The 27530-nt window shown below is 30.0% G+C and overlaps 1 protein-coding gene across 3 annotated transcripts; it reads left to right on the top strand.

The window, feature by feature from the left end:
- The first annotated feature begins 8149 nt into the window (after positions 1-8149).
- Positions 8150-13434, top strand: LOC131610849 (uncharacterized). 3 transcript variants are annotated; one of them, XM_058882903.1, is made up of 4 exons: positions 8150-8306; positions 8420-8454; positions 9100-9873; positions 11192-13434. In XM_058882903.1, exons 3-4 carry the CDS (start codon positions 9100-9102, stop codon positions 13292-13294), a joined length of 2877 nt encoding a protein of 958 aa, XP_058738886.1. In that variant the 5' UTR covers positions 8150-8306; positions 8420-8454; the 3' UTR covers positions 13295-13434. The 3 variants fall into 3 exon arrangements, with proteins under 3 accessions (XP_058738886.1, XP_058738884.1, XP_058738885.1); XM_058882901.1 differs by having other exon boundaries at positions 8420-8516; XM_058882902.1 differs by having other exon boundaries at positions 8420-8516; positions 9097-9873.
- The last annotated feature ends 14096 nt before the right edge of the window (positions 13435-27530 follow it).

Genomic DNA, 27530 nt, shown 5'->3' with positions numbered 1-27530 from the left:
TTTATTGGGTAAAAATCGGATATCTTCTCCGTGTAATTACAACGATTAATATCTCAAAGTGAGAAGTATCATAACTGATAGAAGAATTCTTCTTTAAAAAAATAATACTTCTGCATATCAAAGCTGCGTTCAAACTAAAAATCTCTGATTAAGCATAGATAGAAATTCTTTATTATTTCAAATATTGTATTATGATTGATGGAATAAGAAATTTTGATGCTATTTTATGTCAAACAAATATTGTGTTTTGTGGAAATAAGAATGTTTTGAACATCTAATAAATGCTTCTCAATATTGATTATGTAAAGTTTTTTCAAATGATTTAAGAATAAAAACAAAGGACTATTGTTTCATATAGAAATAACTTTGTTAAGAACTCAGATGCATGTGTAAATTTATTTTAAAACAAATTATTATGATTCATTATATATGTAATTTATGAAAATCCACTTAAATGAAAACACTTCACTATTTAATTACATCTAATAAACACACATAGGGTCTGTTTGGTAAAAATAGTGGTTGACTGATAAGTTAGCTGATAACTTATAGCTTATGACTGATGGCTGATAGCTTATAGCAGATGGATGAGACCGATAGCTTATGAGTTAATTGAAGTGTTTGGTAAAATTAGCGGTTCAATAAACTTATAAATGTAAAATGACATAAAAGATATTTAATATATAATTATTATTTTTAAATTAAAATAAATTATAAGGGTTAAAAATGGATTTTAATTAAAATAATATGGATAAAAAAGGAAGATAAAATAATAAGTTATAAGACATAAGCTAAATCGCTATTTGAAATAGCGTCTGGAAAATAAGCTATAAGCTAGTAAAATAAGCTATAAGTTAGTGATGAAAAAACCGTTACCAAACAGGTCTAAATTATCATATGAGCTTATAAGACATAAGACATAAGCTATAAGCTCGAAAATATGTCTTACTGTTTGATACATCTTAAGGAATTGCTATTTAAATAATTGAATTTTGTATAACCAGTCTATCGCTAGTTTAAAATAAAAGAGAAATATAGATCTTGATCGGCTAAAAAAATCTTTTAACGAGAGTTTTTTAATTAAATGTTAAGGGTAAGTTGATTTGAGTAAAATAGTGGAAGAATATTTAATTAAATATCTAATTGAATATGTTTTTAAGGATACTTATATCTTCACTATTTTTGAAATGTATATTATCATGTCGACAAACACTTCAATCAGCATTTTGATATCGATCATTGACAAAGTTTGTCTAAGACAAATTTTATAAATTGACACTGAAACTTGAAGATTGTCCTCAAACATGAGAAATAGTTGTACGTCTGAGATACACATGTTTTTGAAGATGAGCCTCCAAGTTATGCTCCTAAGTCTAAAAGAGTTATTTTATAAGAAGCATATTGATGATGCCACAACAGTTGTTTGTCTCTTGCTAGCTACCATTAACTTTGAATTGCAAAAGTAACATGAAAAAATGGCAGCGTTTGATATGACCGAACACCTAAAGATACTATATCAAAAGCAGTTTAAAAATTTCCAAAGCCTTTTTTCAAGGGAAGCTAGTTGAGAGAACCTTCGTGGGTTCTTATGTACTCAAGAAGGTTGGGTATGTGGAAAAGCTTGATAGATTGAGTTTTTCCCTTAGAAAAAAGCTTGCGACTAATTTCATCTTACAATCGTTGCTGAAAAGCTTCAGTCAGCTTGTCCTTAATTTCAATATGAATGAAATAGATAAGAATCTTCCATAGCTACTAGGCATGTTGAGAATTGGTGAGAAGAAACTAAAATCAAATCCCATGGTCAATATTGAAAAGAGGTAGAAGAAAAGACTCAACAAGTAGGTCAGTAAAGGGAAAGGCAAGGAATTTCCAAGCCCAAACATACTATTTGTGCTTTGAAGTGAAGAGGTATAACTAATGAGGGAATTTGCTTCTATTATGATAAGTCCATACATGGAAGAAAACTGCCCAAAGTACTTGAAAGATAAAAAAAATGGAATGGAGACTTCAAGTTTAGGTATTTTTGTTATAGAAATAAATTTATCTACTTTTGCATCATGGGTATGACATACTATTTTTATTTTTTGTGCGGAAAAACTTGGTCATTCATTTATAATTAAGAACAATTATTGCTCTATTTATTTAAATGATATATTCTATGCTACTACAAAAATGAACAATAGATGGTATGTCCTTGATCTTGAAATGATAATTTATAATATTAATATAAAAAGGATTAAACTTAACGAGTTAAATCTAACTTTCCTTTGAATTGACGCTTAGGCCACCTAAATGAGAATCTCATTTCCAAATTCCATACAAATGGACTATTGGTCTCATTTGATTAAAAATCATATGAGACATGCAGATCTTGTTTACTTGAAAAGATGGCAAAGTGCCCATTCACAAGAAAAGATAAAAGGACTACTGATCTTTTGGCTCTCATACTTACTAATATATACGGACCACTAAACACATCAGTCAGAGAAGATTTTTAATACTTTATAACATTTATAGATTATTACAATAGATATGGCTAGGTGTACTTAATGAAACACAAATATGAATTCTTTGAAAACTTTAAGGAATTAAAAAATGAAGTACAAAACCAATTAAGCAAGAATGTTAAAACCATTTGATCAAATCGAGATGGTGAATATTTTAGCCTAAATTTTGATGACTATCTGAAAGAAAGTGGGGTTCTTTCCCAACTTACTCCTCAAAGAGAAGAAATTTAACCTTGTCAAACATTATCTGTTCCATGATGAGTCATGTTGTCTAACCTTCTTTTAGGGTCATGCTCTATTGAGAAGAAATTACAGGTTTTTTGAATTTTAATTCGTTCCATCTTTATGTATTTTTTGTAATTGTCTAAACACTTGAAAGAGTGTTTGAGTTAAAGTGAGAGGCGTCTCATATTCAGGGGGATACCTAAATAGAAATTCATGAGTAATATTAGGAAAAATAATATTGAACTACGAGAGTTTGAATCAGACCAATTTGTACTTCTGACTATTAAGAGTGAATTTTCTTTCTTGGGTTAACGCCCTTCAGACGTAGGTGGCTTTGCACGGGACCTGGTTACCAATCCTAGTGTCAATTTACTTATTGTCACTATTTTACTAATTGCGTACTACTTTTGACATACACATTGTTACGACATTGTGTTTAGCATCTTGGCATTCGATAAACAAAATCTCACTTCAAACCAAAGATATGTTGATTCAAAGGTGTTGTTGGATAATAGGAATGGGAAGTTTGTCAATATTTAGGAAGACTCATGGCTGCCTTTTCAAGTCTGGTTTAAAGTCCTAACTAGGAATCCTTTGGATGAGGCTAGCAACTAGTGGAACCATTCTCTAATAAAAAAATACCGTTTTTCCCTATGATTCTAGCGTAATACTTCAGGTTCCTATTGAAGCTACTAACAATGATGACACAATTACATGGATTGGTAAAAAAGTTGACATCTATTTGGTTACAACGAGATACCATTTTGTTTACAATCTTATTAGATTAAACAATTTAGAGAACTGTGAGGCTAAAAAGAATACCACCACTTGAAGAAATTCTAGAAAATCAAAATTCACCCTTGGATTAAGACTCTTAACTGGTGCATCTTAAACAAATCCCTTCCAATCAAAATGGAATTAAGCAAAAGAAACATAAATTGTCCCGTTTTCAGTCCTAGATGCCTCCAAAAGGGAGATACTATGAATTATCTTTTTATAAAGTGTGATTGTGCCATGAGACTATGGTTTGGTTCTGGTTTAAACTTAAATTTTAGCCAAAATATGGACACTAACATCCAGGATTGGCTTTGGGACACGATAAACACTAAAGATGAAGATAATATCAAGAAGGTTATGACACTTCTCAATAGCATCTAATGGGCTAAGAATAAGGAAGTCCATGAAGACATTACTTTATCCACTACCGACATGGCGACATCGTTCAGTTTGCTAATCATTTGCTTAATCAAGAAGATGAAGCTAGAAAAGATAAAACTCGTAAATACTACAATTACAAGAATCACAACCATCAAATTGACAAGAACAAAGATTGTGATCATAACTATACCAGCATCAAAAAGAGGATAGTCACCCCTAACAAATCTAAAGTTTCATACATGCCCAAATATCACCATAATAATCAGTAGACTATTCAGATCATAATTAATAAGCAAAACAAGACCAAAACAAAGAATCAACACCTGATGGACATAATGCAACACCATAATCCTCAAACTAGTCAGAAGTGGAAGATGTCGTCCACATATTGAATCCTATTGATAACCTCATGGAAAATAGAAATCGCTATGAGGATAATCAGCACAAAAATATAATTGGTAAAGGATAGGAAGATAATGACATCCCTAAACGGAAAACAAAGGATAAGCTAAATTATACAAATACGAAGTACCTGAAATTATATAACGTGGTATACAATAAATAAATTCTTGGTGGATATGGTAACCAAATTCAATTAGCAGATAAATCATAGAGATCAAAATCAATTGTCTAAGACTAGAGTAAAGAGCTGTCACACTACTAATTCTAACTGTGATGGAGATTTCATAATTTTGGGTAAGAAAAGCCTAATTTGATGGGAAGCAGTCACAACGATGAGAGGACGAATATTAGATTTTCTGAAGAGATAAAAAGAAACGAGGATGACGCCGAGTTTGATAGAACGTATTGTGGTAGAATGAGTTTTTGCATTAGTAAAACTCTAATGGGCCTTACCCATGGGTCTATCTAGCATATCCATAGAAGTAATAACATAGTAGCACATGAGTTAGCCAAAAGAGTTATTAAGAGAATAATACCGTTTGGTTTTTTGGCCACAAATGGACTGAACAAGATGATATTAGAGTCTAACTGAGTCAAATCCAAAATTAATATATGGTAAAAAAAAAATCAAATATCATATTTTTGTACTAAGTAAACACAGATAGAGTAAAATTGACAATTATGTCATAATTATTAGAAATTGGTTACAATGACACGTAAGTCTTTTAAAACCTATTCAGTTAAGTATTAAGACCTATTAAGTTTGGTGAGTTAATATAAACAGTCTGATTCATAGTCTGATCCATTGATTACAAATTCAGTACTTATATGATAAACATTCTTCTTAATGAGTTTGAGATCTTCATACAATTTTAATAAGATTTTGTTAATGAATAGTAAAACTAACTTTTAAATTAGTTGAACCTTAAATTGTATATGGAAGTTAGGAAAAAATATTTGAACATATATGTGTATATACGTGGTTTTTTTAAATATCTCAATTTTATTTTTAAGTCGTTCAAAATATTTCTTTTAAAAAATGTCCTCTTAAAATTATTCATCTATATTTTTGGTCTTTTCTGTAACTTAGTGAATAATTTTATAATTTAACGATGAAATTAGTGATAGTTTTACCGACAATTTATTATTTAGAGACTAAATTAATAACGGTTTTAGTATTAAAGATAAAAAATATAGATTTTTAAAAAAACATTTTAATTTTTTTTAATTTTTTTTAAAAAATTCAAAAGGACGAGAAACATATTTAATCATTATGTCTATTAAAATGTATATTCTACTGTGTGTAATAGTTTACTAGTTCTCTATAATAGTAATAAGGGTTAAATAAATAAAAGTATTAAGTATTGTTTGTGTTGAGCCCACAGGATGAAGAACCTGTACACGGAATCTCATAGATCTAACTAGTCACCAAACCTTTTCACGAAAAAAGTGACCAAACTCTTTTTTTATTTTATTTTATTTAAAATGATAAAGGCGTGACCAACCGTTTTTTATAGTAGAAATTGAAGTTTCTTAATTTTGCAAAAAAAAAAATTGAATATAACTTGTTTTAATAATTAATTAATTATATGAGCTGTCTTGTCTTTTCTCACATTATATGAATTTGAAATATTACTAGCCCATTTTATTTCAGAACTATCTAATTATTAAGTCATCGGTACTCTCTTTTTTTAAAAATTATAAAAGGTAACTTTTTTTTACCCATAAATTTAGGTTGAATATGATACATTTAATATAAATTAATTTAATTTTTTTATTTTAAAATAAAATAAAAGTAATGTAATATAAGTTATACTATTTTGATTGATTTAAAATATCGATGCTCTTATTTAAATGTTCACAATATTAACATTAGGTTGGAAATATTTCATGAAAAAATAGATGATACATTGATAATGGAAATTATTTTTACACTGTTAACTAATGACGATTATATAAAGCGTCAAGTCATACTATAAATTTTAAAAATACTTTTATGATTTGACACTTTAAAATATTCTAATTTTTTATCATTAAACTCATATTTCATACTTAAAAATGTGCTTGTTAAGTTTTTATGTTAGAATGGTTAAATGTCAATAAAGTCTGAGTTAGATTTATCGTTAACTTAATTTTAATTGGACTCTCTCTCTCAAATAGATAATAAAATTAATTTTTAAATTTAAATTTAATTAATTAAGTATTTGGATTTGAGTGGTAAAAAAATTCCTGTTAAAAAAAGAGATCTCTTGGCACGAGTTCTGAATTAGTAAAGTTTCATTCTTCTAAAAACTAGAGTATAAAAACCATTTTTATTTAATAAATATTATTTGTTTGATTTTAATTTAATATTTTATATTTATTATAATAATATTAGAAAGTTTCTCGGAAACAAGTGTCTCATTTTTAACAAATTTTTTTCAAATTTTCTCAGGTCAAACTAACTATAATTATAAATGAAAAAAAATCAATTGGAATATATTGTCGGTGTAAAACAATTTTATATCGTATAAAATAAAAAATAAAAATAAATAATTTATAATTAAATCATTTTAATAACTATTTCTTTCATAATTTTCTTTTCTCATGTGTTAAAATACTTTATTCTAATTAAATTACGGTGTAAAGTTAATTTTATTCTAATTAGATGTGAGTGTATTTTAATTAATATCAATAAAAAAATACAATGTATTAATTATTGATGTGTTTATTATTATCATAAATATTATAAGGTGAGCATTTCACACATACTAAAAGAAATGATGGAAAAGATAAACTATGTATGAATTTATATTATTGTCCTTCATTGATTGATGAGGAAAGAGAAATTATAGAAATTCAATGAAAAAAGAGAAATAAACATTATAGGATATATTAGAAAAAATGTCAAAAATTAATATTCTATTGGAAGTTTAAAATGACTTATAACTTTGGATAAAATTCATCTTCAAATCGTTTTATCATTTTCATATCACAATAATTATATTTTGATGTCAAAATAACTTATTATAAAAAATAAGGAGTGAATATCAACACTTATTTATATTAGTTAATACCAATACACTACAAAAAAAAAAAAAAATAATGATGTCATTTATTGGCACATTCTATTTGAATTACCCCACCTACCCTAATAAATAATGCTACAGTCAAACTAAAACTAAAATTTATTTTAAAACATTTATTTAGATATAATTCTGACAATCCTATTTTTATTCATTTATTTATAAAATTGATCCTATTTTAAAAATCTTCAATCTTATCTCTTTCTTAAATTTTTAAATAAAAAGCTTAATATAATATATTTTTAATGATATAAAATACAAATGATAATGTATAACTTGATTTAATTATTTATACCATTACTAAATTACCAAAAAAAAAAACTAAAGTTGAATATAAATTTTTCAATTTTTTTATTTGTAATTTTATAAGAATTTATCCTTCCATATCAATGACATTTAGTCAAAATTTAATGAAAAAATAGCCAAAATTATAAATTTTAAAACAAGTAAAATCAATTCTTTTATCAGTAAAAACAATAGAGAAATCAATATTATATATATAACTTTCACAATAAAGCTGAGTAGTTGATAAAATCAAATTAATAAATATATTTTTTATTAATTAATTATATATAATTAATTTTAAATATATATATATATATATATATATATATATATATATATATATATATATATATATATATATATATATATATATATATAAAAATATATAATAATATAAAAAGTGTTTTAGAAGCTATGAAAATTTGAAGTGGATTTGGGTATTTTGGGCCCATAAACATGAATTTTGATTTTATCTTTACATATATAAACAAAGAATTATTTATCAAACCCGAACGAAAATAAAAAAGTTAGCTTAGATTCAAGTTTCAACGTCGCAGAATTTCGTTTCTTTATTCTTTTGATCGCTTCTTCTCTCTCTGCGAAACTCAACTTTTGCTGTCATCAGAGTTCACCTATGTTTATCATAACACCAGTTTTACTACTAGTAATTATTCAATCGTCTCTACTCTTTTTAATTTTTATTACTAGTATAATTCTCTTATATATTTTTAATTTCAATTTAATTAATTAATATTAATGTATCTGTTATTATTTCAGTTCTCACCACCACCGCAAATACGTTGACAATTGAGGTTCTGTTTTCTACTCTTTTTCTCTCCTCAATTTTCACACGTGTGAATTCAACTCCATCAAGGTTACATATTTTTTTTCTTTTTCTAATCATTATTATTACTTTCTGCATGCTTTGCATTTTCATTTTCATTTTATTCAAGCGGTTATTACTTATTAGTGTTGTTATCTACTTATCTTAATTATCGTGTTTAATTTTGCTATTATGTGTTTTTCTCTTAATTATGATAATTAACCCCATTGTTATTGGTTTTGTGATTGCTTCAATTTGTTTCTGATTGTTTTGTTTGTTTGTTTTTCTTCGATCACTGAAAGACTGAGTTGGTTCGTGTTTGATTTTCTTCGATTTTTTAATTTTGTAATTATTTTTATTTTTTGTTTAATTTTTAATCAGTATTGAAATATGTGTATAATGTTGAAATTTGATCTAGGTTTGGAATTTGGAATTACTGTTAGTTTTGGATTTTCAGAATGTTCTTGTTAGTTGAAAGGTTTTTCTGTGTAAAGATTCATATCAGTTTATTTTTTTAATTTTTTTTATAGGAAATATGTATGAATTACATTTTCCGATGGGATTAAATAAATTAATTTTAGTTACTTTTATTTTTTTTCATTAATTTGAATTGGTTAATTATCACTATTAGCAGATGAATCCTATTTGTTTTGATGGCAATAAACAAGACGGTGAAGTGAAATCTGGCGGAGGATTTCTTACTTCGGATGTTTCGGATATGGAAGATGAGTTTGGAGAGCCGGAAGTGGAGCCTCGTGTTGGAGACGAGTTCCAGGCGGAACTTCCTGAGTATATTGGGGCACCGTATCGGTCTCAGATTGTAAAGAAAACGGGAGATTCGGAAATTGCGGACAATGTGCCGGAGTCTTTTTTGTTTGGACTACCTCTTCCTCTTATGTGGACACATTGCGGATTCGACAGAAGTTGCGGTTTTGAGAGTTTAGAATATGTCGGAGGTCGAAAGGGGCATGTTATTTGTGAAGGAAAAAATGTAGGAGGGTTTTCGAATTTTAAATCCTCTTGTAGAAATGATGCGGAAGATATTGGCTCGGAACTGGGAACCGAACTAGAACCGCCAAGAGGCAGATATCTTCTTCCTGAATTGCTGTGTGGTCAGACTTGGACAGAGGTTGAATATAACAGTTTTCTTCTTGGCCTCTATGCATTTGGGAAGAGCCTTAATTTTTTGAAGAAATTCGTTGGGACGAAAAGTATGGGAGACATATTGTTTTTCTATTACGGTAAATTTTATAAGTCTAAAGGATATTCCCGATGGGCACAATGCCGGAAGTCGAAAACTAGGCGATGTATATTTGGACAGAAAATATTCACTGGTTGGAGGCAACAAGAATTGCTATCAAGACTGTTTTCCCATGTCGCAAAGGACTGTCAAACTCATTTGACTGAGGTATCTTTCTGGTCTCGGAATCTGGCATACTTTAGTATATCCAAGTCATTGTCATATAGATTATAGATGAAAGAGAATTTTCATATAAATGTATACCAGGTTAAGCCATGTTCACATGATTTAAACTTTTTTGTCATTGTTCCTGAATTATGTATATTTGTTCAAAAGGTATATTAATTAAACAATGATTTTTGTTGGAGGTTAAATACTAATTCATTATCAGCAAGTTTTAAATTTTACTGTCATGCTAAAAATGAACGGAAAATAATATTTTCATCAATTTCTGCTTGTTATATATCCTTGGTAATATTCAAGCCATACCCGCATAGACGCATATGGATGCACTTGTTTCTTCATGATTATTGTCTTTTAATAATTTGTCAGCTAGCTTCTGGAGAATTGTCTTGGACATACTAGCTATCTTTTATTTGAAGTTGCAAAGAATGATATTGTTTTAACATAAAACACTTTACTGTCATGTAGTATCTTTGCTGATATGTGGATTATCATGATACTTATTGATGATAAACAGTAATGTACAAAAGAAATTTCAGCAAATATTTGCTGTTATGTTTGCCATTTAAGTTGCATTATGAATGTATACGGTAGTCAATGGAAAAAAGACAGACGTGACACAACAAACGGTTATCATGATGCCCTTACTATGACAATTTTCCCTTGTTTTCAAGTCTCTTCATTTGGATAATTTGATGCTGTTATCAAGGCTTTCTGAATTTGTAACATTTCCTTGAGCGTTCAAACGTTGTAGGTTCAAACGTTGTAGAAGTTACCAAGTCCCTCTATGTGTCATATGCATCCATACTAGTGTCAACATGTTTAGCATTCATTAAACACATTTCCTTTAGTATGATTGATTATTGAGATCTCTCATTGACTAGAAATATGGCCAAAGCAATCCTTAGAAAGCCAAGACAAACCTCACATCTTGAGCAAGATTTTGGGATTGAATTAGGCCTGGCCTAAATTCTAAAATGACACGAAGATGGGACAGCGATTTCCTTCAAAACAATTTCACCAATAGACAATGGGTCCACTGGGTTTCACGCATTAGGGTTCCTCTTGTTAGCTTCTACGTACCGTGTTGAAAAGGGGGGAAATGACAAGGCATGTTAATTATTTCATGTGTTTATAGAACTCTATTTACTATATTACATATTATTGTACAACCTTGGCTAATCCTGTTTACATTTTTACCAATATCATTTCTTGAATAATAATATAAATGATATATTCTAAACATGTCCAAAGTTGACTTGATAGTTCACTTAGCCATAGTTGACTTGATATTACGCTGCAGATTTCAAAGAATTTTGGGGAGGGAAAGCTTCCATTTGAAGAATACGTATTTGCTCTAAAGAATGCTGTTGGCATTGAGGTCCTTATAGCTGCAGTAGGTATTGGCAAAGGGAAGCATGATCTTACAGGCACCGCTCTAGAGCCACCAAAGATCAATCACACCCTTCCTGTCCGCCATGAAATGCCAGCCGGAAAAGCTTGCTCCTCTCTTACATCTGCAGATATAATGAAGATCCTAAAAGGAGATTTTAGATTAAGTAAAGCTCGGTCTAGTGATCTTTTCTGGGAAGCTGTTTGGCCTCGTCTTTTAGCAAACGGTTGGCATTCTGAAGAGCCAAAGGATAATTTTGTTTCTGTAACAAAACAAACTCTGGTTTTTCTTGTACCCGGTGTTAAGAAGTTTTCAAGAAGGAAACTGGCCAAAGGTAACCAATACTTTGATTCTATAAGTGATGTACTGAATAAAGTGGCATCTGACCCTAGGCTTCTTGAGACTGAAGTTCAAACGAATGAGGGTAGTTCCGTTAACGAAAACATCCAAAACAATGGAAACCAAGATGGTGTGTCAAATACACATCAATGTCCTTTGTTTCAATCTCCCAGTTCAAAGTGCAAACCGGATCTCGTGAAATTTACAATTGTAGATACTAGCATGGCTCATGATACCGATCAACATAAAGTGAGACAAATGAAAAGCTTACCTTTTCAACCTGGGAATATATCTACCATCTCAAGCTGCAGTTCTAGTGAATCTGAGACAACTACATCTGAAGACTCGGAAGATCAGGTTGAACAAGCTAATCCTTCACAGCAAGCTGAAGATCGGGTTGAACAAGCTAATCCTTCACAGCAAGCTGAAGATCAGGTCGAACTTGCTAATTCTACATACCATGTTAAAGATCCGGATGAGAAAATCAATTCTTCGTACCGTATTGAAGATCAGGTTAAACTTGCTAATTCTTTGTACCGCATTGAAGATCAGGTTGAACATGCTAATTCTTCGTACCGTGTTGAAGATTATGTTGAGCACGCTAATTCTTCGTACCGTGTTGAAGATCATGTTGAGCAAGCTAATGCTTCAAACCCTATTGAAGGTCAGGTTGAGCAAGCTAATGCTTCAAACCCTATTGAAGGTCAGGTTGAGCAAGCTAATGCTTCAAACCCAATTGAAGGTCAGGTTGAACATACCAATTCTTCATACCACGTTGAACATGCTAATTCCTACAACCAAGTTGAAGAAATCTCAGATAAGGGGGCGTGCGAAAACTTATCAGGTCATACTCGTAATTTTGATCTGAATCAAGATGAGCATACAGAGGAGATGAGCGAGCAGACATTGATTCAAAAGCCGACATCTGATGATTGCAGAAAATATTTTCCCTGCACCGAAAAAATGCAGCAGTTAAGAGCTTGTAACCACGGGGAGTCTAGCCTTAGTGCTAAAAATACTTCTATGGACAGAAATTTTGATTTAAATGAGCCATTCTCACAGTCAGATCCACTTGAAGCATCTGAGGGCATGGATCTGTCTGTAGGTGTAGAAACTTTGTCTTCCCCAAGTTATCTGGCTAAAGGCAATCCTAACATGAGCAATGAAGGCAGTGTCACTATGAATCCCCAGGTTGGAGAAGTTTCTGCAGAAAATTCTGAAAACAGGATGTTGATTGACTTAAATTTTCCTCAAGTTGCTCCTGACTTAACACTTGAAACGGAAATACCGTCCTCTAAGGCGATACAGCAAAACGATGACCAACGTGCTCAAACATTGTCACCATCATCATCTGAGACAACCCAGCACAACGCAATAAATGAGATTCCTGATTTAAATAAGGAGCACCAACCGATCATTGTCAACCGCCGTCAAAGTACAAGGAACCGGCCGTTAACCACAAAGGCATTGGAAGCTCTTGAGTACGGATTTCTCAACTCAAAGAGGAAGAGGAAGAACTCAGAACCTTCAGACAACAATTCAAAGTCGCAATGTTTACGTCCAAGTAACGAGACAATTATCGGCGCTACTTGTGATGATAGCATTGAGAATTCTATTGCTGACACAAGTGCAAAGGAGGAGAATGTTATCCGGGAATATAATTTCATTGTTTAAAAATATCCATAAACAATTTCCATACATGAAAGTCCAAAGCCATTTAGTCTTTTTTTTTTTCTCAGTATTTGACTGATAAGAATAATAAAATAGCATAAGATTTGATTCAAATGATTATAGATTTGTGGTTTAAAGATGAAGGACAATTTGTGCCAAAGTTTTAACAGGAATAATACCGTTGTTAGAGGTAAAATATCAAGATATGTGGTAGTTTCTGGTTCATATCATTATAGGAATATTGATTAGGCATGCATGGTTGACAACACAATTGTTTTTGACACTATTGTTTTTTTTTTTCTTTTGCAATCGCACTCTGGTTTTAGGGGAATGGAGCTCTAATAATTCTGAGTTCGTGCTGAGAGGTCATGACTGGTTAAACATTGTTCCCACAAGTCTTGTGCGTCCGACTAATTAGTATTATATATTGTAAATTGTAAATACCATAGGTTTTCTCTTTATTAGCACAGTGTCAGCTATGAATATAATATTTGTTAGTAATACTTAATTAATGAAGTACTAATCTTTTGCAGTAATTGGCTTTACGGGTGATGAAATAAATAAGAGTAGTTAGATTTTAACAATAGGTCAGGTATTGTAATGTAAACCGTAAATGTAAAGGTCTTCACCCATAGAATAGCTCTCAATTTTTAGTAAAGCTCTTAATTAATGAGCGCTTAAATCTCTAGATCCTAAAAGAATAGCTTTCAATCAACTGGAATGAATTATCACACAGTGGTTAATAGCAATAATAAATAGTTGGCTCTTCCTAGGTATATTGGGAATGTGTTGAATTTTTTACTTTCTTTAGGACCTATGACTAAGTTTAGGGGTAGGTATGATTATAATTTGGCATGTAGTGAAATGAATTATCTAGTTTGTTCTTAATAATATATATTTTTTATTCGTCAACAAATGTAAAAGGGTACGGACGATAAGAGTAATTTTTTGTTTGGAGTTGATTTTTTAATAGATTATATTTGAATTCTTTCTCCATCTCTGACTATATTTAGAATTATATTATGTGTTTGAATCAATAGCAGATTAAGAGTTTTTACTCGTCTCTTTGGTGCTAAAGATTTTTTTTACATTACTTGTGAGTTCGATCTCTTGTTGGTGAGTCTGGGTCTGAGCTCTAGTTTAGTTCTTGTTGGGTGATGTTTTGTTGTGCGGGTGATTTTTGGGCTTTCTGAGATTTCGCTCATTCTTCTAGGTTGCTATCAGTTTTTTCTTTTATGTTTGTGTTTTCGATGATCTCTTGTTTGTAGTTGTTTTTATTGACTTGACACTCTTTGTGCCTTGTTGTCTCTTTATTGTATTTTGTTGGGATTTTCGTCCTTCCTTATTAATAATTATTTTATCATTAAAAAATAGAATTATACAGATGACAATTATGTTTTCAACTAAAATTACTAGACAATACAATAGATATATGGATGATATTATTGAGAGTGTGTTGATTTTATGGTGATGCAAATTGATGTTGAGTAAGTTAGTTATGTAAAATTGATTATCTTAGGCAAAAATGAGTTGGAGATAAAATGACTTATGTTTGAAAACATTTAAGTAAAAGTGACTTAAAATTTCAGTATAAAAATTATTTTTAAATTAAAAAAATATAAATTATATTTTTAAATAGAATAAATTCTAAAAACATAATCAATTCTACCTTTAAAATTCATTTTAGATATTGATTAATATATGGTGAATATCTTGTTATTTATGTTTTATTTGTTGTTTTGAATCACTATTGAGAGATATGTTTCAAACCTTGATCTAAAAGATATTCATCTATCAATAAACAAACTCTAGAGATAGATTTTTTGAGTTGATAATTACTTGTATAAAGCTTTTAAGATTATTATGTTGATTGTTGGTATGAGAGGTCATCTAATAGTTAATATGATAATATTCATGATATTGCTTTAGAGATAAACGATATCGAGAGGATACATGGTTGTATTAATCATTAATAATTTCATATGCATGATTATTAGAGTACGTATGAAGCAAACTAATGAAAACTAATCTTGGCACAATTTTCTCAAATCGTTTTTAAACCCTAGTTTACTATCTTTGTTTACTTGTTATGCAATCTAAATTTCATGTCACCAAACTCTTACCAAGTCTTAGCTCAAAACACATTTAACTGTAGAACAGCGGTAGTATCGCACTAATCCATGTGGAAACAATAAAGGAAATACTTACCCTTTTAACAAAGAACAAATTAAAATTAAGAGAAAGATTGAATTTCTTGACAAACACAAGAAACCCTTAGTTTTACGAAAAAGAGAGAAGAAGAATAAATCAGGATTGGTTATAACTAATTTACTATTCACTTTCTCTATTAGGGTTAAAAGATTACAAGTGAATCTCAATAACCTGAGAGAACCAGTATATTTATAGACTACTAAGCTAACTTAAGCAACAAGCTAACTTAAGTAATAGGTTACCTTAACAATTGGGCTAACAGACTGGCCTAATTCGACATACTAATAACATAGCATATTTCGACAATTGCATACTTAAATGGACTTCGACTACAATATACAAGACTCCGACTTTTGTCGAACCAACCCTTGTCGAGACTAGAGTTCGATTAAATTACCACAAATATCCACCTTGGAACAGACTCTACAACATCAAGGGAACAAACTAGCTTTCTTCATGCATCTTTATCAACTGCATACAGTGGAAAAACTTGCAAATGTCTTGGTGATCATATCAGTAGCATAATTAGATGAAGATTGCATGCAGAATTATCTATGTTATATTATGTACTGTTGAAGCGGTAAAGAGGCAAGCAACAAAAGTTTTGGAAATATTTATCCGAAAAATTATCGTCTCCACAGGGATCGGTGGCATTGAACTACCGTTCAACAGTTTCCAAAGTTATGAGTTTGAATTGAATTGTTTAAAGCATAAAAATAGAAAAGTAAATATCAACACAAAAAGAATTCATTCTTTAGAGAGAAGAGACTTATCAAGCATACATATAATCTACTTCTCACAAACTTAAACTTATCGACCAGTTATACTCAACCTACAATACTCATCAATATCATCAAGAATCGCTCACACCCTAAGTCATTTCTAACCCAAAGTAGAGAGAACTACTATATCATCTCGACGACAGTCTCTCAGTCAACCTCAATAACACAGCAGACATCCATATCAATTGTATCGACGATATCTCAACCGACACAACTAAAACGGAAGCATTAAGCTTCGACACGCATAAATATAGTTAGCTCTAAATATATCTCTAGAATCCAGAAACTAACAAATAATCATCCTAGATAAGGATTCGAGCAGTATATGTCTATGACAACCCAAACTCTGAGCACAAAGCAAAAATCTAAGACAATCACCAATAAAGATTTGTAAAGCAGATTTTATATAACGCCTTAGGTGACAAATATACATGAGTTCAAATAAAATACATATACAAAACCCAACTAAGAGAAATATATAGAGAGAGAAAGAGAGAAAAACCACAAATCTTTCGGGTTATCTGCACCGGTCAATGAGCAGTCCACCTCCGAATCACCAAATACAAGACCCAAAGTTGTTATCTATGCACATCCTAATGAAAAATGAGTGGAATTTGCATGGGAGCACAGAAATCCCCAAAACCAACCACACAAAACCTAAAATGAACTAAAATGAAAATATATACAAAAATTTGTCCAGACATGTTCGCCCGATGATCCATTTGCTTCGCCCTGCGAAACCTGTTATTCTGGCCACACAGCCTACGTCACGTCAATAAGCTGGCAAAATATCTACTTTCTCCCGACGATGGGAAGCTTTTCATCTTCATGTTTACCGGCAACCCACACCAAAAGCAGCAGCTTCGCCCGACGAAAGAAGCTTTGCCCGACGACTCACACCAGAAGCAGCAGCTTCGCCCTGCGAACGACACCAATCTGCAACTTTTATTTTCTTCATTCCATTTACTTTTTTCTTTATTGATCTTAAATACATCTTTGAAGCATTTATTAATCAATGCTCCATACGTGCTCAAATACCTACAAAATGAATGAAAAACTATTAGTCGATACATAAATGAATCAAAATACGAGTATAAACAAGCTAAACATAATTACACACTAAACGGGGATTATTCAACGAAATTTACACAAAAAAACGATAAGTGCCACAAAACTATATATATAAAAATATGATAAATTGGCACTTATCATGTACTATAATGAGTCGACTTTAATGATGTGTTCTCACCTTTTGTGAATCAGAGATCCATTTGAATGTTGCTTGCCATGGTGGCAAAGTTCGACCAAGAGCTGGAATAGAAGGATGTGAAGACTACTTCCTTGTATGATGATCTAGATGAAACAATCCTGATGAGGAAGCTTGAAAGGTATGCATAAAAGGGAAAATAATATTATGTGTGCAAACTGAATAGATCTTTATATGGAGTGAAACAATCTCCTCGACAATAAATAGGAGATTCCACAAGTTCATGGCACACGTAGGTTTCACTAGGATCCAGTTCGACCATTGTGTTTACAAATAGGTTGATTTATTTGGATGACATCCTCATAGCAAGTAACTGTCTCGAGGATATAGTGAAGGTGAAGGTTGAACTCGATAAGGAGTTCGACACGAAGGATCTAGGAGATGCCTCCAGAATTCTTGGGATTGACATCTAAAGTGATAGAAAGCAGTCGAGATTATGCTTATCTCAAGAGACATACCTATAGAATATTATCGACAAGTTTGGAATGTCAAATTCAAAGCATGTTGTGACACCAACAAATCCTCAATTCAAGTTTAGTACGAGGCCATATGCTAGTATAGTAGTTTCTTTGATGTATGCTATGGTATGTACGAGGCCAGACATTGCCTACAAAGTGAGCCTTGTAAGCAGGTATATGGCCAATCCTGGAAGGCACACAAGAAAGCATTGAAGTGGATTCTAAGGTACATAAACGGGTCTCTGAGTAGATTACTCATTCATGGTGGAGCCTGTGGTGATAATAGCAAAGTAGAAATTGAAGGATTTTTTGACTCTATTTATGCTAGTTGTATGGATTCCTTAAAATCTATTTCAGAATATATTGTCACTATGTTTGGAACAACAATCAGTTGGAAAGCAACACTTTAGAAGGTTGTTACCTTATCAACCATTGGAGCGGAATATATTGCTCTCAATAAAGTTGTGAAAGAAGAATTGTGGCTTGAAGGTTGTGCTAAGGAGCTGAAACTTTAAGGTCGAGCTATCACTGTTAAATGTGATAGCCAAAGTGCAATACACATGTCAAAGAATTCAAATTATCATGAGCGAACCAAGCATATCGAAGTGATGCTACATTTTGTTAGAAAAATAATCCAGTGTAGAGAAGTCCAAGTGTTGAAGATTTCAACTGAAGATAATAATGTTGATATGATCACCAAAACATTTCCAAGCTACAAGTTTTTCTATTGTATGCAGTTGATAGAGCTTCATGAAGAAAGCTAGTTTGTTCCTTTGATGTTTTATAATTTGTTACAAGGTGGAGATTTGTAGTAATTTGGATCGAACTCTAGTCTTGATAAGGTGGCTTCTTGTTTCGACAGAGGTTAAGCATGTAGTCGAAGTCTGTTCACATGTTGATGTCGAAGTCGTGCATGTGTAGTCGATGTACGCTCAAGCATGCACTAGTCGAAATACTAGGATTGTTAGCATATCAAATAGAGTCTATTTATTCAGCCAAATTTTTTAAGTTAGCTTGTAGCTTAAGTTAGCTTAGTAGTCTATAAATAAACTAGTTCTCTCAAGTTGTTGAGAGATATTGTGGTTATTACTCACTTGTAATCTTTGAATAATTATTGGGTAAGTGAAAAGTAAAACAATTATAACCAATCTTGATTTTCTTCTTCTACTTCTCCCTTATCTCTCTTTTGTGAAACCTAATAGGGTTTCTTGTGTTTGTTCAAGAAACTCAATCTTTCTCATAGTTTTGGTTTATTCTTGATGAAACTCTATTACAATAATATATGATATATCATTAGTTAAATTATATAGTTAAGCATACCACCCAAATATGAAAATTGTGGAACTACACAGTGTGAATACCACACTAGCTATATGTGCTTTTGGTTCCTCCACTACTTTAGGTTCTTCTTCCTCTTTCACTTGTTAATTTTCAAATTGATTAAAGGTAACTGCTAAGAGATGATTTAAATGTCACTCCTTCATGGTACATGTTCCTGTAAAACACCTTTGGTTCACCTCCCGAAAGTTAATCTAGTGAGGTTGCAACTGAATTGAGTAAGACTAAGAGGGTGATTGAATAAATTAAGGGATTCGAGTCGCACGATAGTAGTATGCGTGAACTCAAGAATGAATGTCTTATTTATCCCTCAGGTGGGAGCCCTTATTTATACCTCTGTACTGGTGAACTAAAGCCTTTATGGAGTGACTCTTGGAGACCCCTAATAATGGCAGCAATCATAACTTCCAAAGTTCTTTTATGTCATTGATATCTTTGATCACTTCAAAAGGCTTTGCCATTCTACATAGCAAAAAAAATCGGACAAATAAAAAAACATAACATCCAATTAAAACTGAGGGTTTCGGAAAACTGAAAAAATATATATCAACTAGCATATTAAAGGTTTAAACACAAAAAAAAAAAGGAAAATGAAAAATCAATGCAAGGATTAGGGATTTCCATAACAATGATAAAAGATATCATAATACCTTATAGAGTCAGAAAAAATTTATATTTGTTGATTATGAGAAATGAGAAACCATTATTGTATTAGATTAGGGGTGTATCAAGAATATACATGGTAAAAGAAAATACTTTACTTCTAAATGAGTAAAAATGAAAAAATATCATGTTACTTGCTTTAGAATTGTAATACAATTTTGTATTATTTTCTTAACTATGACAATTAAAAAAATAAAAAAGATTGAAAAATACTTTTATTAATATTGAAAATATGATAAACATTTTCATGGTTGAATGTAGAAGTGGGTTGGGAGAATGAAAGGTTAAAGGTTTATTATTGAAATTGGGGGTTTGAGTAGTCGAAGTTAGGTTGAGGAATAGCTGAAGAAGTGAGTAAATCTAACACTCAGAATGTCATGGAATAGCCTGTCCACACCTTGTACTCTTTTTTTTTTTTTTGCACTTCTCCTGCCCAACTCTTCAGTTTGCTGTCTTGTAGGAAATGGAGTAGAGTCGGAAGATAGATCTTCATTTTGATGTGATGTATTGGCCTACATATCCATGCCATCAAATTCATGAATGGAAAACTTGGCATATTCAGAAACTGCTCATTCGTGAGATCAAAGTCGGTGACTGGATGTGTTGGTTATGTGAAAGGTGTTTGGTATAGTTTGTTGAATTAGAGGATAATAAACATCTTCATGGTTGAATGTAGAAGTGGGTTGGGAGAATGAAAGGTTAAAGGTTTATTGTTGAAATTGGGGGTTTGAGTAGTCGAAGTTAGGTTGAGGAATAGCTGAAGAAGTGAGTAAATCTAACACTCAGAATGTCATGTAATTCAATTGCGAGAGATTTTATTTCATGGTCCATGAAAGAATTAATCAAAACGATGGTCAGCCAGTAGGTACTTCCAGCGTTGACCTTGAGAAGTGGTGGTGTGATTATGGGAAATTTCAAGCATTTTATTTACCTTGCTCCCATGTCATCGCAACATGTTCTAACATACGACAGGACTACTCCATTCACATGCCAGATGTGTTCAAAATCTTAACATATCTAAAGTCTACAAGGAAAGCCTCCTTGAACTTCCTAGTGAGAAAAAATGACCACAATATGAAAGATTTACTTTTTGCCATGATGAGACTATGCGAAAGAAGAAGGAATGGCGCCCAAATAGTACTCGAATTAGAACCAAAATGGACGATGTTGAAAAAGAAAAGAGAAGTTGTGGGATTTGTCTCCAAATAGGCCATATGCATAGAAAATGTCCAGATGCAGCAAACCCTTCTAGATTATTATGTTGGTTTTTTTAGTTATTCTTCAAGTCAAGTTTTTAGCTATCTAATTGAATGTTTTTGTAATGTCTATGGAGACAATAATATGGAATATATTTAATATTCAAAACTTCTGATTAGAGAGTACAGTTACATCAACTAAATTCCAAATACTTCTTAAGAAACTAATAAACAATAACAACCAAAACGAGTGGATCTTCAACTCTTTAGTTAACTTCTCCTTTGTGGGTTTCGAACATGCAATAGACATCTAAATAATTTTAACACCACTCATATAATACATGTACGTACCATCAGGGCTGACATCCGTCAAAGTTATATATGGACAACTATACTATACTTTTCTCACCTTCCTACGTCGACCACCCGACTGTCGAAAACTTTTGTTGATAATTACAATTAGTGTTTTAAAATTTCATTGTTGATCTAAGCAAACACTCATTCTCTTCTCATGTTCGTAAAACCCAATAGCCCATACATATATGTTTACAGAAAACATCTGCTAAGTGAGACGAATGATGTTTCCTCACATCAAATTATCTATAGAAAATCAATACACATATCATCAAATTAACAAATGCCACTCTCGGCCAATGATTATTAAAATATTTATTGAATTAAATAATACTATAATTTTATCAAACAATTATTTTAATTAATTATTAAATTATTATTGTAAATAATTATTAAAAAATATAAAACTAATTACAAAAATTAGTACAAGAACTATATAAAAAAAATTAAATTTTAATACAAAAAAATTAATAAATAAAAATAATATTTTATCGATAAAATATTAAAATTTTAATTACAATAATTAAAAAAAAATAAAACAGATAAAAAACAAAAAAACAAAAAAAATAGTTATACTCCGATCCAGTGCAAGAGTACACATTAAAAAAAAACCAATACTCTTTCGGTCTATGAGTGGCCGAGCCCCTTCCTCAAATGGGATATTCTGATAATTTTTTTAATGGAGCAGATTGAAAATCTTGTTTCATATTTGGGGCAAGCAGCCAAAAAGTCGAAAATGGTTTGAATAGTTGTTTGCGGGAATAGTGTGATTGAAATTTATTGTCATTGATGGAAGAAATGATGATTGATTGAACTTAGGTACGGGTTCTAGTTCGGCAATAACAAACATGGTTCGTAGGAAACATCATTTGCATAACTGATCTGAAGATAAAAAGGAAAAACATAGTTCTGCTAGAAATGGTTGACAATTTGTTAAGTTGGACTTAAAAAAATATCCATAATGGACACTTGTCAGCATATAAATGAAGGGCAAAAGATTTTTTTTTTTAAACATATTGAACAATATAAAAATCAGTTCATCCTTTATTTCTATGAAAAAACTTTACCTAATGAAATTCAACATAACACATTGGTTGCTTAACTGAATATCACATAATAATTTCTAGATCCATTACACCATAATTATAAGAATTGCAACGAAATCTAAAGATTACTAACAAGCCAATACACTAATTTTTATTATTCTCCTTTTCTTCTCATGATACTTGTACAAGTTTTATTTCTCTTACCGTTCATAAGTCATTCCAACTTTGACCATACGTTTGTGAGGAATATCAAATAACTTTTCACTCTGTCTCAAGTTTTTCTTTAAGAAATTGTAGGCATAATCAATCAAAATTCTTTTTCCAAAACCAGCTCCTTTACTAGCAATCACCTCATTTTCACCAATCAAATGGACAACACCAGCTCTTGATGCTTTCTCAATTGTCTCAATCTCTTTTTCAATTGCCTCTTGGACTCTTCCTTCATCACTAATTTCTTGTGATTTATCAGCATTCGAATTTTCATCGGTTTCACCGTCTTGTATCATATTTTGAGACCAATAGTACTCCTTAACAATAAACTCTTTCAACCTCTCAACCATTAACTCTTCAAAAGGCTCTTTCTCGTTGCGGACATCAGTGTATCCATATCTAACAACACATCGGAATACATTGAATTCTTTAGGTTGTACTCGACGAAAAGGAACCTTTCTCCAATTGGGACTTTGCTAATAGGCAATGATTTAATGAAATGAGATATTACTTTTGCTTCATTTTTTATATCATATGCTTTTTGTATTTTTTTTTGTTAAATTACTATAGATTTTTTAATCTAAATTTTATGTTTGTTTTTTATCGATTAACTATTTATGTTTTCTTAGAGATCTAAAGAATATGAATATTTCTTTTCTTTCTATTCTATTTTAAAATTATTTTATTTTATTTTTTATTTTTTTCTTCTAATTCCATCAATATTCATTTATAACAGCATTGTTCTCTATTTGTTCAACATTCATTCTCTAAAGTTTATTTCATTTTTTAGAACATAAAAATGTACGTTTTGATTTCCTCATTGATAACTAATTAATTTTTCTGATCACAATGCTCAACTGATACACAAAGTTTTGATTACAATATCTAATTGATACACAAAATCTTCATTGATTTGACATTTATCTTATCTTTTATTTGATTTGTATTTTTTTTGTTCATTTTGATTTTTAATGCACTTTTTATGTCTTCTTCTTTTGTAATTATTAATGCAGCCTTTGATGTCTTCATATGTTTTGCGGTTAATTTTTTGTGCAGTTAAATAATTTTTATTTATTTTGATATATCAATAAGTTTGTTTTTCAAGGGACTCATACATGTCATGGTTTCTAAAGGCTGAGTTTATTTTCTTACCCAAAATGAATTTTAAGATCAAAAAATACTTAGGTTTATATTCTAGAAAAATATTATAGCAGTATATATGAAAAATATTTTCTGAAGTTCATTTATTATTTTTAATTTATTTATTTATTTATTAATTACCATAAAAAATATAATAATAATAATAATAATAATAATAATAATAATAATAATAATAATAACTTTTATTTTTGGTTACAAATCTTTAATGTGAGATATCAAATCAATTATTTTTAACTACCCATTTTTATGTGCTTTTAAAATTGTAATAAATGTGATTTACTCTTGAATAGATTATTGATTAATAATTTATTTATTTTCCTAACTCATTAATCTACGTAACAAAACAATTTAATTAACGTGGTACAAAAATTTACATTATCGTTTGAATAATATATTTTATCTTAAGAAAGGAGTAATAATAAAAACTCTATGCATGCAATCATTTCACGGGTAAGTAGAACTGTGTGGAAAGTGGATGGGTAAAGTGACCAGGACAATGTGATGTGAGATTTAGAAGTGCTATTACTCATATACTCGGAACAATATATATATGATGGATAGGGGTTACTTCTTTATGTATATACGTTACTTCTTTATATACTTAAAGTCTCAACATGTCAGATTATTAAAGTACATTTTATATCATCATACTTTTTGTTGTCTTTCTTTTCATTTTGACAGTGTAGCAGATGTTTTTTCTTTACTTTTTCTTTTTTACTTTGATAGTGTGTAGCAAGGACCTTTCACTTCAACTTATAAATTTAATTTTTAAACTAACAATAATTAAGTTAATTTTATATATATATATATATATATATATATATATATATATATATATATATATATATATATATATATATATATATATATATATATATATATATATGACAATTTAGCTGATACGTTTACTTTAAAAAAAATACTTGATAGGTAATATGCTTACAAAGAAACTTAAATTCCTGTGATAATAATAAATAATAATAATAATAATAAAACTATTAAATTAAAATAGATAATGGAACATTTTTATAAAAAAACTCTACTAATTACTAACACAATTTCACATTTCATTGTAACTTCTTCCTCACTACTTTAATGGGTGTCTATTTCTATTACTGTTGTGTAACGACTGATACAATTGCTCATGTTAATGTCCTCATATTTGACACAAATATTTTAAAATGAGTGATTACATTTTTCTCTGTACCATAAAATAAAAATAAATATATTTAAAATAATATATGAATTAAAACATGGAAAAAATTTATTATTTTATAATTATTTATGTTCCTAATACTTTTATTTTGAAATTAATTTTAATTTAAGACACAATGGTTTTTAAGATAATATATGAAAAACTAATCTATATAGTAATTGATGTAATCATTTAAATAATATATGTTATTAATGAATGTTATTTTTAAATAAATAAGTGATATTTTTTAAAAGGGATAGAATCAATTGAACCAATGTGTGTCATGATTAAATTATTTTAAGATAAACAATTATTTTAAGATAGGAGGTATATTATTAATGAAAAGTGTTATTTTTAAATTAATGATAAAATTTTAATATTTTTTTTTTAATAAATAGAAACAAGTTTTTTTAATCCAAATAATTTTATTTTTTATACAAATATAAATTAAAATATGTTTTTTAATAAATTCTTTCGGTTAAATATTTTATATTTTTTTATATTCTTATTATATTAATTATTAACGGGACATGAAGTTAGTGATTAAAATATTTTTTTATTAATTATACATTCAATTATTATTTTTTCACGAGTAACCAGCCATTTTTCTATTAGAAATATATATATTTAAAACAAATGTGTGTCCCGTATCAAAACCCGTGCGAACATTTTTCTAAGATAGTTTTATTAGAGAGAGAAGTTAATCATGTATAGGGATGTCAACTTGCCTCCATTAGCAGGGATCCCCGTGGGGATTCTCCGTTTGGGGCCCCAAAGACGGGGAATTTTTTCCCCGCGGGGACGGGGATGGGGAACAAAGTCTCCCCGAAGGCACTTCGGGGACGGGGGTGGCGTAAATATCCCCCGCCCCGTGGAGTCCCCGCCCCGCCTAAAGTAACATAATGTCCTTTAAGTTTTATATAATTTTAAATTATTATGGAAGTTTATTTGTCATTTCATATAATTAATCTTATACACAAATTTAAAATATATATGTATTGTTAGTAAAAGAGTGAGATATACATGATTATTTCAATTTTTTTAGTTTGAAATTTTTGTGGTCATGACACTCAATATTATAGATTAAATATTGTTAAAACAATATATTTATCATAAAAGAATAATTTCTAAATTTCTTGTGGTTAGTTTTTTAAGCTTTTACTATTAATTTGATTTAAAATAAAAAATAAAAAATATGTTTATGAATCTCCGCATGAACCATGGGGATCCGTGGGGACCCGTGGGGATCCGCGGGGATGGGGATGGGGGACAAAATCTCCCCGTAGCGGGGACCCGAAGTGGGGATGGGGAATAGATTCGAGGGTGGGGATTGTGATGAGAATGTATTCCCCGCCCCCGCCCCGCCCCATTGACATCCCTAATCATGTATAGTGTTATCACTTGTCAAAATCATACCCATTATAATATAGCTGCTGCCACAGGATTAATAATAATATCGTGTCAAATCTCCATCCCATCATTTTTTAAAATACTTTAAATTAATATATATATATATATATATATATATATATATATATATATATATATATATATATATATATATATATATATATATATATATATATATATATATATACCGCAAATGTGTAATAAAAAAACCAATTTTTAATGAAGGTCAAAAATAATATTTAGATACGGGAAAAAGTGACCATTGATCCAACTATTTTTTATATATGGATAAATTATATTTTTAATCCAAATAAAAATAAAAATATATCTCTCTTTTAAAAATAATAAACTCTTTTGACTATGCAATTTTGCTTTTATTTATTTTCATTCTTATTATATTGAGAAATAAATGTGTGTAACACACCAGTACTCGTGTGAATCCACATGAACATGAAGTTATTGATCAAAATATTGATTATTAACGGGACATGAAGTTACTGATCAAAATATTGATTATTAACGACACATGAAGTTACTGATTAAAATATTTTTTAAGGAACACGGGGACATGAAGTTATTGATCAAATTAATATTTGTACACGAGAACATGAAGTTATTAATCAGAATATTGATTATTAACGGGACATGAAGTTACGATCAAAATATTTTTTTTATTAATTATACATTCAATTATTATTTTTACACAGGTAACCAGATATTTTTCTATTAAAAAATATATATCTGAAATAAATGCGGGTCCCGTACGAGAACCCGTGCGAACGCACGCGTTTGTTACTAGTTGGACTTAAAAAAATATCCATAATGGACACTTGTCAGCATATAAATGAAGGGCAAAAGAATTTTTTTTAAACATATTGAACAATATAAAAATCAGTTCATCCTTTATTTCTAAGAAAAAACTTTACCTAAAGAAATTCAACATAACAC

The sequence above is a fragment of the Vicia villosa genome, linkage group LG6 (assembly GCF_029867415.1).
Source record: "Vicia villosa cultivar HV-30 ecotype Madison, WI linkage group LG6, Vvil1.0, whole genome shotgun sequence".
Classification (NCBI taxonomy): Eukaryota; Viridiplantae; Streptophyta; class Magnoliopsida; order Fabales; family Fabaceae; genus Vicia; species Vicia villosa.
The sequence above is the reverse complement of the archived record's forward strand: the minus strand, read 5'-3'. Positions and strand labels throughout refer to the sequence as shown.

What these genes read in the sequence shown, in the direction of transcription:
- LOC131610849 (XM_058882903.1), top strand. Translation starts at nt 9,100, where the DNA reads ATGAATCCTATTTGTTTTGATGGCAATAAACAAGACGGTGAAGTGAAA. An exon ending in GTCAAACTCATTTGACTGAG is followed by an intron (nt 9,874 to 11,191) that starts GTATCTTTCTGG and finishes ATTACGCTGCAG; the next exon opens with ATTTCAAAGAATTTTGGGGA.